General features: G+C 42.8%; 1 protein-coding gene across 9 annotated transcripts; it reads left to right on the forward strand.

Annotated features, from left to right (window-relative positions):
• The first annotated feature begins 7,627 nt into the window (after nt 1-7,627).
• LOC119285885 (T-complex protein 1 subunit zeta 1-like) lies at nt 7,628-11,620 on the forward strand. 9 transcript variants are annotated; one of them, XM_037565205.1, is made up of 7 exons: nt 7,629-8,204; nt 8,306-8,382; nt 9,692-9,806; nt 9,889-9,975; nt 10,438-10,496; nt 10,846-10,896; nt 11,338-11,620. In XM_037565205.1, exons 3-7 carry the CDS (start codon nt 9,741-9,743, stop codon nt 11,342-11,344), a joined length of 270 nt encoding a protein of 89 aa, XP_037421102.1. In that variant the 5' UTR covers nt 7,629-8,204; nt 8,306-8,382; nt 9,692-9,740; the 3' UTR covers nt 11,345-11,620. The 9 variants fall into 9 exon arrangements, 2 of the variants coding, with proteins under 2 accessions (XP_037421101.1, XP_037421102.1); XM_037565204.1 differs by having other exon boundaries at nt 7,628-8,204; nt 8,306-9,806; XR_005139946.1 differs by lacking the exon at nt 9,889-9,975 and having other exon boundaries at nt 7,628-8,204; nt 8,306-9,806; nt 10,846-11,620.
• The last annotated feature ends 527 nt before the right edge of the window (nt 11,621-12,147 follow it).

The raw sequence follows: 12,147 nt of genomic DNA on the forward strand, positions 1-12,147 counted from the left end.
TAGGTGCATCAATATTAGTTCTCTAAGAATCTTACTCAATTCTCTTAGAGTGGCCCTCAGGATACAAAGGTTCCTGAGTCATTTTACCCCCTCTAGTCATAACTCTAACAACATTATCATTTTTCTTACTATTTAATTCATTGAGCAAATCATTCTGAGCCTTAAGTACTTGTTCTACTTGAGTGGTAACCATAGAAGCATGTTTACTAATAAGTTGAAGTTAACCTTTAACTCTAGACATATAATCACTCAAGTGTTCAATCATATAAGCATTGCGTTTCAATTGTCTACCAACATAAGCATTAAAGTTTTCTCGTTTAACAATAAAATTATCAAACTCATCTAAGCATTGGCTAGCAGACTTATAACGAGGAATATCACCTTCATCAAATCTCTAGAGAGAATTTACCTTTACTACCTGTGTCGGGTTATCAGGACCATGTATTTCTTCAATAGGTGGTAAATTCTTAACATCTTCAGCTTTAATACCTTTTTCTTTTATAAATTTCTTTGCCTCTTCCATATCTTCAGGACTGAAAAATAGAATACCCCTTTTCTTCGGAGTTGGCTTAGGAGTTGGCTCAGGAAGTGTCCAAGCATTTTCATTACTCAACATATTATTCTATAGCAATTCAGCCTGATCAACAGTTATTTCCCTCAAAACACAACCAGTACAACTATCCAGGTGGTCTCTGGAAGCTTCGGTTAGTCCATTATAAAAGATATCAAGTATTTCATTTTTCTTGAGAGGATGATCAGGCAAAGCATTAAGTAATTGGAGAAGCCTCCCCCAAGCTTGTGGGAGACTCTCTTCTTCAATTTGCACAAAATTATATATTTCCCTTAAGGAAACTTGTTTCTTATGAGCAGGGAAATATTTAGCAGAGAATTAATAAATCATATCCTCGGGACTACGCACACAACCAGGATCAAGAGAATTAAACCATGTTTTAGCATCACCCTTTAATGAGAACGAAAATAACTTAAGGATATAATAGTAGCGAGTTTTCTCATCATTAGTGAATAGGGTGGCTATATAATTTAATTAGTAAGATGTGGCACAACAGTTTCAGATTCATAGCCATAGAAAGGATCAGATTCAACCAAAGTAATTATCTCACGATCTACAGAGAAATCATAATCCTTATCGGAAATACAGATAGGTGAAGTAGCAAAAGCAGGGTCATATTTCATTCTAGCATTCAAAGATTTTTCTTTAAGCTTAGCTAATAATTTCTTAAGATCATATCTATCATTGCAAGCTAAAAAGTCTCTAGCAGTTTCTTCATCCATAATATAACCCTCAAGCACAACAGGCAATTCATATCTAGGGGGAGAATTTTCATCATCACTTTCATCAATATTATCAGTTTCAATAATTTAATTCTCTCTAACCCTAGCAAGTTTTTCATCCAGAAATTCACCTAGTGGCACAATATTATCAAGCATAGAAGTAGTTTCATCATAAGCATCATGCATAGCAGAAATGGCATCATCAATAACATTCGACATATCAGAATGAATAATAGGAGTAGGTGTCACAAGTTTGCTCATAACAGAAAGTGAATCAAGTGCAGAGCTAGATGGCAGTTCCTTACCTCCCCTCATAGTTGAGGGATAAATCTTGGTTCTTTAATCTTTCAAGTTCTTCATAGTGATCAGCAGATATAAATCCCAAGTGACTCAAAGAATAGAGCTATGCTCCCCGGTAACGGCACGAGAAAATAGTCTTGATAACCCACAAGTATAGGGGATCGCAATAGTTTTCGGGGGTAGAGTATTCAACCCAAATTTGTTGATTCGACACAAGGGGAGCCAAAGAATATTCTCAAGTATTAGCAGCTGAGTTTTCAATTAAACCACACCTGGAAAACTTAATATCTGCAGCAAAGTATTTATTAGCAAAGTAATATGGAAGTAATGGTAACGGTGGCAAAGGTAACAGTAGCAGTTTTGTAGTAATTGTAACAGTGGCAATGGTAAAATAACTAAGCAAAGATCAATATATGAAAATCTCTTAGGCAATAGATTAGTGATGGATAATTATGTCGGATGCGATTCCTCATGCAACAATTATAACATAGGGTGACACAGAACTAGCTCCAGTTCAGCAATGTAATGTAGGCATGTATTCCGAATATAGTCATACGTGCTTATGGAAATGAACTTGCACGACATCTTTTGTCCTACCCTCCCGTGGCAGCGGGGTCCTATTGGAAACTAAGGGACATTAAGGCCTCCTTTTAATAGAGTACCAGACCAAAGCAATAACACATAGTGAATACATGAACTCCTCAAACTACGGTCATGACCGGTAAGTAAACCGATTATTGTCACTTCGGGTTAACGGATCATAACACATAATAGGTGACTATAGACTTGCAAGATAGGATCAAGAACTCACATATATTCATGGAAATATAATAGGTTCAGATCTGAAATCATGGCACTCGGGCCCTAGTGACAAGCATTAAGCATTGCAAAGTCATAGCAACATCAATCTAAGAACATAACGGATACTAGGGATTAAACCCTAACAAAACTAACTCGATTACATGATAAATCTCATCCAACCCATCACCGTCCAGCAAGCCTACGATGGAATTACTCACGCATGGTGGTGAGCATCATGAAATTGGTGATGGAGGAAGGTTGATGATGATGATGGCGACGGATTCCCCTCTCCGGAGCCCCGAACGGACTCCAGATCTGCCCTCCCGAGAGAGATTAGGGCTTGGCGGCGGCTCCGTATCGTAAAACGCGATGAATCCTTCTCCCTAATTTTTTTCTCCCCGAATGTGAATATATAGAGTTGGAGTTGAGGTCGATGGAGCACCAGGGGGCCCACGAGGCAGGGGGCGCGCCCAGGGGGTAGGCGCGCCCCCACCCTCGTGGACAGGGTGTGGACCCCCTTGCCTTGATTCTTTCGCCAGTATTTTTATATATTCCAAAAATATTCTCCATTGACTTTCAGGTCATTCCGAGAACTTTTATTTCTGCACAAAAATAACACCATGGCAATTCTTCTGAAAACAACGTCAGTCCGGGTTAGTTCCATTCAAATCATGCAAGTTAGATTCCAAAACAAGGGCAAAAGTGTTTGGAAAAGTAGAAAAGTGGAGACGTATCAATATGCATGGAAGTTATTTCCAGCGACATGAGTGTATTGATTCGAGGAGGTATGCATGTACTCCTTGTGTCAAAGCTTTGTCCGGTGCTCATTCTGTGCATGATAACCAGTGTCTCGAAGAAAATTACTCTCCATGTTCAAGTTAGTAGTGACAGATAGATATTGAATGATGCATTTCTTCACCCATATTTGTTTCTTGGGTGAGGCAGACCTATAGTTAGTCCCAATATATCGAGTGAAAACCTTAACATTATGTTGTTTGAACAATTTATAATTCGAGTCACCAGACTCATCAGAAATGGTAGGAAGAGAAGAATCATATCCTGATATAGTTGCATGTTCGAGTGTTTTGCTTTTAGCAACAACCCAACTCGTTCGAGGATATTGCTCGGGAGTCCGGTATGTTCCATCAACATTGAGTTATCTTTAGAAACCCAAAACCTTCCTTTCGAGGACTATTGTGAAGTATTGACTTCTTGAGCACATCAGATACCACTACTAGTAGAAAGCCCAGTAGTAGCGCTTGAAATACCTATAGAAGTAGCATTGGGTCCAGTGCTACTGCTAATGCGCTACAGCTAAGTTGTAGCAGTAGCGCTACCTTGACAAGCGCTACTGGTAAGTATGGCTAGCAGTAGCGCTGGTCAGGGCAGCGCTACTGCTAACTGTATGTAGTGCCGCAACAAAGCAAGTGTTGATGCTAGATGGATTCCAGCGCTACTGCTAGTATTCCTGCTTTCATAGATTTATACCCCCTCTACGTATTTGTGATGTATTTTTAGAGGCTCTATATAGTAGTTTCATCAGATCATAATAAACATACACTATTCTCATCATATCATACACATACAGTAGTCTCGTCATACCATCATCATCATCATTCAACACAAATATCATCACATCTCGAAAATAGCAATACACAAGTCATGTCATGTCTTGAATAAGTGCAACTACATGGTCATGGCACACACACATGTTTCATCATCTCTATCTAAACCATGATGTAGAAGAGAACAGAGATCAGCATGAGCAAGAGCGCGACTATGTAGAACTTGAGGCACCGCCGGTCCTGGCCTCGCTCATGCCGGATCCCCACCTCAAGTAACTAGTTTCCGCTTCATCTTTGCTGTCGAACCCTCTGTGGCTAGCACCCAGGTACTTGTCCACTTGGGCCTGAGTGTCTGGCTAGTGGTCGTAGATTCCTGGATCCCTCCCAACGAACAAGGCGTAGCAGTCCTTCGCCATCTCTGATCTATCTACCTGCATCGCCAGTTGATGAATTGAACTATAATATGCAACATAATGTACTTAAGAAAACAAAGAGGCATAATTGAAAAAATACAAGCAACCAATAGTTAACATGAATGATGAAGTTCTTCATACCCAAACTAATTAACTAGAGCAATCTACGCTAGTTCAGGACCACAGTTTAGTTACATCACAAAGTTTCACCGTGCATAAATTCAAAGTTTTGCAATACAAAGACAGTAGTGACACATTATCATTGACAATTAGTCCTCCATGTCAGTGGCCCAACCTTCATAGCCAGGGAGGAAGCACCCAGGCTTCTTGAAAGGCTTCAGGTCCAGACATTGAGCGAGTAGCAGTGCTCGGACATCATCCCGCGTGATTGGCCCATGGTAGAACATCCTTGTTAGTTCGAGGACCTGCTTCATGATCACTTGGGCAGGTTCACACTGTACAAGATAAAACTCAGCTCTGATTCGATGATCCGATGTCTTTCATATGCTTGTGGCCTAGTTGACAATCTCGGCATTGTTGGTAGTAGCTGATTATCCCTTATGTACTCGGTCAGGTGATGCATGAGGTAGAATCGATCAGCCTTACTAGTGTGCGGTTGCTGGATGCAGCAAAAGTCAGTCTTATGGCCAAATGCCACCCCGTGATTCATGTACTTTTTCACCTTGATATATCCACCAGATAGGCTGAAGGTTAACATGGCACTATCGAGAACACTCTTTATGTGCTTGTAATCCTTTTTCTTGAGGTTCTTCGATGAGTCCAAGCACATAGCATGGGAGTATTCCGGGTACATAACGATGAGGACAACGCCCCCCCTCGCTGTGCAAATTTAGTACACCTGAAATTAGCCTCCATGCTTACAAAGGAATGATTAACACTTACGAAAGGATATGCGCAGATGACTTACGTGGGATGATACGGCAGGAGAATCGCTTCCTTGTCCTTATTAGCGATCATGAAGTCGCCGAGGTACTTGCTCGCATAGTCATGGTGCTCTTTACAAACTGCCAAGAAGATCTCGTGCATATAGTATGGGCCCGCGACGCAGATATATTTTATGTTCTCAATCTTGATGAAGTAGTGAGATACAACGAATACATGCAGATGAATTGGAAATCCATCTTGGTCATGTGGAACATGTCGTAGATGTAGTCAAATCGCAGGATGAACTTATCTGTGGGCCATCTCTCAACGTACAACCTCCCACCCGGCACTTGAGCCGCGTAAAGCGGGTATCCTGGGTTTTCCGAGATGAGAAGGATTTTCTCTCTTGCCAGCACATCTTCATGGAGTCTCCTTAGATCATTGTTCAGTATGTTCTCTAGCGCTTTCGCGGGTAGGATCGGTTCGCCGGCGACATGGAAAAGTTTCGCACCTTCGACAAGTATTCTATGTACCACCGGGGCTTCAGAGGCGGCTGGCTTCTTGAAGCGGCTCTGGCGCCTTTAGGGCCATTCTTGTCCGCTCTCCTCCTTTGCTTCTTGGCGGGTGGCGGTAGTTAGCCCACCATACCTTCCCTAACCACTAGCCCTAGTGTCATCGGGCTAATCAGTGGACGACCCTTGGGGGGTTGCTGGGTAGAGGCGGCATCTGGAGGCGTCTCCTGCGAGGATCTCTTGAAGAGAGACTTTCTGCATTCCGCCTTAGGACGTTCCGGCTCTGGCAAATCAGGCAGCATCAAGTCATCATCGCCATGCTCATAACCCATCTCTTCGCCATCCTCAACCATCAATCCTGCATCATCATATGCGGTATTGAAATACTTGTCTGGGTCATCATCCTCCTTCTCCTCCTCCATGTCATCATCAACATTTGCTTCTTCGACAACGGGGGCGACATGATCTGGCACTAATGGAGGCTCTCCCTCGCGTCGTCCGCTATCACCCGCCACGACAGGGGCAGATAATCTGGTAGGTGGGGTGGTGTTCATACCTTCTTGAGAAGGTGGCCTTGGTGTGATACTGGGCGCCTCGAGACGAAGGAGAGACTTCGGCCAAGGCAACAACCAGCCCTTGCATGCGCCAATCCTCTTAGGGGTCTCGTCGTCATCGACTGGTACCAGAGGAGGCCAATCCTCGAAGCCCACTAAGACACTGGCCACGTTAACTTTGAAGACGCCATCGGGCATCTGTCAGTTGTGGAACATGCGGTCCTTCGACTTCACGATCATTGCATTTCCCACGGCCACCTTTTGGCCCTTGATGTCGTACAGTAGGATGCACGGGGTATCGTCGGCCTACGAAGAAGACATGTCTGCGACGTCAAACATCCGAAAGGCAACTGAAACGGAAGACTATAGACATGCTGGTGAAAAGAGTATGGCGTGTAATTACAATGAGGGCATTGAGCTTAGCCAACGACGAAGGCCCGCCGAGCATGCCAAAGACGGAGGTCGGGCTGCCATGAACCGGAGCGGGACCTTTTGTGGTTGCTTGAGTAGGTGCTAGTGCTGTGGTGTTCGCAGAATTGCTCCGGACAAAGCTGGGAAGGGGAAAGTCCTCCGGCCATGCATTTGGATTGTTCTTTGACCAATCGAAAATTGCCGGAATCAAGCGGACCACCACGTTAGTGACCGCTACATTGACTAGCTCGACCAATTCTTCTTTGGTCTCAGCTTTGGTCTTATTGACCGTAATCGCGACCTTCTCGTCGATGGTCTGCTGAGTGACGACCAACCATGATGTAGGGTGGAAATCCTCGGGCCGATCTTTCACAATTGGAGCGGATCCTACAAAGAACACGAGGAGGGAACGAGGGGAAACACAAGAGAAATCACCCAAACCAACAAAGATTCGGTCACACATATGCTAGATTCTCGAAAAACAAAGAGATGCACGATCCAAATCCAACAAAGGACGATACATAGGGTCACTAGTTCTTCTCCGTGAGGAGGTCTTGAGGTCTTCCCGTTAGGGGTCTTGAATCCAAGTGGATCTTCTCTGAGGAGGCGATGGTCTCTCTCGGTGGAGTAGATCCGGATGGATAAGAGATGCTCTATCTCATATATGAGCTATCACAACGCTAATCCTAATTAGGAGGAGGAGGTCTATTTATTGTCTTAGTGCAAATGGGGGCGAAGCGAAGGGGTACATGCAAAACCCCCCATATAGCAACGCATGGCTAGCAACGAAGCTAAATGATGTGTTGTGTGGTTGAACCTCCCATATTCCCCACTTAGCACTTACCTCCCAGTACCCACCTCCACCCCTTCCATCCATTGGTCAGCGCTCGCGCTCCACCTGTTTCCGCACATCCCTAAAAAAATCCCTGCTGGCACACAAAGCCTATTCTCCCTACGTTTTGGCCTTTATCCTAATAAAACAACCTAAGCGAGCTGCATCGGCCGCCGTCCCATTGCCCTCGCCGCCGCCGTCCCTTGTTCCTTCACCAAGCCCGCGTCCCTTGCCACTTTCTCCACGCTTCAAAGACGCACACTGCATCTTTTCCATCCTCCTCGCGTCGGGGACACACACATGGCGTCGTCGCCATCCTCCTCGCGTCTGGGAAGGTGCCGTCGCCGCCGCTCCTACGCGCGACCTGAGATGCCGAGGCCGTTGTTCTCCTCCGCACAGCCAGGGACGACGCACGCACCGACGCCCCGTCCCCAACTGCATTAGCTCAGCGGTACGCCCCCTGTCCTCGCTCGTCTTGTTTGTTCCTTGCCGATGGCGCCCACTGGCGCACAGCAGCCGATTGGTCGCAGCCCATCGACCTACACAGCTCACAGCTTCCAGGCAGTGACTCAGCTCCAAAGGAAAGGAGCAACTCCTCTCGACCTCTCCAAAATCCCGAGTCCCTGCTAGTATTATTTGTGAGTTGCTCTGCTGATTTGTATCAACTATTCATATGTCTTGATAAAATTGCCCTTTTTCATGGAGATCATTTGCAACTGATGTGAGTACTTTTCCGCAGGAGATATTTGCCGGTGTAGTGATGTAAGTACTAAGTACTGCCTGCGTAAGGGGAAAATAACTTGCAAGATGGTGCAGGTAATTTCCTTTGATTCTTTCACATATCCCTAAATTTCACTTACAAGTTACAAAATTTTCTATTAATCTAATTACTTATTTCTACAGCTTTTATTGTATCCAGTAAAGAATTCTTGTTAACACTGGTTAGCATGACATCAATCTGAGTAAATTGTATCGAGTGAAGCATTGTTAACATGAGAACAATCTGACTGCGTGAAATTTCCAATTCATATCCACAGTGCCTCAAAAGAAACTGTATCTAGTGAAAAATTGTTGTTAGGATGAGTGCATAACAACTTTCCTTCAGCCTGGCCTGCCCTGCTATTTTTTTTGTAGGTCCGCCACAGAAACACACTAAGGCTCCGTTCGGCTGCTCAGTATTTTTTGAGTTTTAGGAAAATACCATTGTTTTTGTAGAAACCCCAGTTTTAAATACTTTGACGTGTTTGGTTTCGACAAATACTTTAGTTTTACAAACCATGGTATATCTAAAACTATGTTTTTTTTGCTGTATCTAAAAAAGAGGTCTCAACCTCTTTTTGTAAACTGAGAAACACTCGCTCGAGTACATCTTCTTCGGGTCCTCCTCACCCATCTCTTCCGCAGCCATGCAATTAAGATTACCACCTGGGAAGCTTGACTACTCTGCCGTTGATTTCTTCAATTGTTTACTATTGTTCGGCCTGTACATTAGATAGTACTAGAGGTACGGTCCTATCAGATGATGCGTTTACACATACAAAAGATTTAGCGAATGCTTAGACCCTGGAGTAGATCGATTGATACTGAGCAAAGTTATACATAGTAGTCTAAGCTAGCTAGCCGTTCGATTCGATGTGGCCAGAGATACAAGATTACTCAACAACATATCCTAGCATCTAGAGGATGTTCGCGTGCATGACAAGGCTATAGGCACGCAGCGGCCATTAATTAGCACACGCTGATCACGTCGTTGTATAACTCCTTTGTTGTAGGTTCAACTAGCTATATTTAGGATTATCCATGCAACGAGTGGTCAAAACCAAGAAACTAAGAAAAACTGCACTTGCCAAACATCTCTATAGTTTTTCTAAAACAGAGAAAAGCTGCGGTTTTTAGAACCGAAGTATTCATTGCCAACATATTGGAATACCGAGGTTTTCAATTACCATGGTTTTGGAAAAACCGGGTTGCCAAACTAGGCCTAAAGTATTTAAAACTATAGTATTTTTTAGAAACCACAGTATTTTCCAAATACTGAGAAAATACTTCGCTGCCAAACGGGCCCACAGATTTACTGTTTCACATGCATCACTAAAGGTTAACAGTTGACACATAAGTTTCTCAGTGAAATAAATGCAGGATTCTTCTACTCAAACATTGAACAAGAAGAAAAGATGGTTTCTGCTGAGGGACGTCAAGTTGATGAACATGTCAAGAAGATCATTGAATTGAAATATAAGGTATTTTGCTTAGTGTGTCCCCTGCTCTTTATCTCTATCTCTCTCGAAAAAGATTGTGCTCGCTTGATTCTATGACGTGCAGGTTCGGTCAGGAAGTTACAATAATTTTGTGGTGATCAACCAGAAAAGCATTGGTCTTCCATCCATCGATCTCCTAGATAGAGTAGGGGTAACTAATTCACTTACATCTAAACTTGTGATCTTTTTGGGGTTCCAGTTCAGTTTAGAATGTCGGTCATGAACTCATGATGGCACCAGCTGAACTTGGTACTCAAAAGTTTGACATTATACATAATGCTACCGTATAAGCCATGAACAACCAGTTAAGTTTAAGACAAACCCATGTAGAAACCAGACTTTCTATGGTGGCTCAGTCTGGCACACTCATCTTTCCCTGCTGCTAATAAATTATTATTTTTATGCCCTTTCTTGTTTATAATTAGAGCGCACTCTTTTCTATACTAATTAGACCCCGGCACCCCTTCAAGGTCAAGTCAGGGGCTCAGGTTGGCGTGATGATGACCAGAAGTGGATTAGATAGTTTGTAGTTCTCCTGCTTTCTATGCATGAGTTGATAACTCCTACTGTCGCAAGTTTGATGATTTTTTTTCTCGTGTTGTTGCTTCTGTAGGTTCTGCAAATTTTATTCATAGATCAGGAAATTCTAATATGTGACATGGTAAATCTCAGGTAATTAGGATCTCTTGTGTGATGTATATTATGCAAAGATTTTTGAGTTGTCGGCACTGAGGTTTCTCCTAATACATCATGACACGCATGACTAATAAATAATCCCAAGAACGAGTAGTACGGGAATAATGTGACACAAAGCTAATTAATGCAGAGACCTCTCGAAAATGGAAATATTCAACTCAGTATATTCGGTATTATTAGTTACCAACTTGTCATTTAGTTGGTTGGTGAATTCATTTCATTGTTTATATAATATATTTTTTGGATCTTTAGTAGTATATGCAAGCTGATGGTTGTTCATAATGAACAACCACATCTCAAAGGTGCTTGCTGTATTAATATGCAGTTTCTTATCTCACGAGCCATGGACATTCAGAATATGTGCAAGGCAATTAAGGTAAATAGAAGGCCCTCAGTTTACAAAGAATTGGTCAAGAGTGAAGACTCAAAGTCTGTGTTTGTACTCCATAGCATGGCGATGGCCCTTTTGCTAGTGTGTATTATTGTTATTTTTTACCGAGTGATGATACTGACATTGCAAGTATGTGAAGTTTCCACATTTGAATTTTGGTCTTTTTTAAGAGAAAATAGACTGGAACACTAAAAACATATAATGTTAGTTCATATAGTTTTGAGTTGATACAAGATGTTATTTAATAAATTCATGTTCATGTTTTTGTATTCAGATTATTAATTATCCCCTTATCTATATAATAAATCTATGTCATGATAAATCACATTTGTAAGGTGCTCCTTTAAATCGCACTTCTCTATTAACCTGATTTCTATAATGTAAGTTGCTCATCTAATACTATTAACATTGTTGTTGTTGCTGTAGATCATGAAGACAAATTGACAATGCATGGCTCACATGTTGATTGCAAGGTTAAGAATGGGCTACTACAAGATAATTAGAATGTCATTTTTAGGACCAAAGTTTCAGACATCATAGTTGATTGCAAGGTCAAGAATTGGGTTACAGATAGATAGTTTCACCTCTTGTAATCTTTGGATCACGTTCCTTGTAATGCAACGTAGTCAATTTAATACATGAGAAGTTTATGTTTGTTATATTTTGCCTGCAACTGTCAACATTGCAAGGTCATGAATTGTGCTACTAATTTGTTCTGTCCATTTTAAAATCTGTTTGTCCATGATTGCCACCAACACATATCAAGCAATGGTCTATTATATCCACGACCGCCACCAACGCATATGAAGCGTTGTTGAGCTATAGCTCTATATGTTGCTATCTACCAACGCATCTACATGCAGTTTACCAATGCATGCATATATGTTGTTGTAGACCATTGCAACGCCACCAACGGCAACACATACTAATTCGTTGGTGTAGGCCTTGGCAACACATATATGGACATACAACAATGCATTTATGCGTCGCTGGGGGGGGGGGGGGTCTTGTTGTAGTGATGGGCCTCGGGCCCGAAACTGTGCACAAACAGGTATCAGACGTGCGGTGGGTTCTGATTGTCCGGTGGCTCGCGGACGTCCGGAAGTCGCCGAACTTCCGTCGTTTTGGCTCGGTTGAAGTGGCATCGGATTTTCGAAGACGGCCGGTCGTCCAGTCGTCGGTCGCTTCGGACTTCCACTGATTTCATTCGGTTGGGGACCTGCCGGATTTCCGGTG

Source organism: Triticum dicoccoides, chromosome 4A (genome assembly GCF_002162155.2).
Source record: "Triticum dicoccoides isolate Atlit2015 ecotype Zavitan chromosome 4A, WEW_v2.0, whole genome shotgun sequence".
NCBI lineage: Eukaryota > Viridiplantae > Streptophyta > Magnoliopsida > Poales > Poaceae > Triticum > Triticum dicoccoides.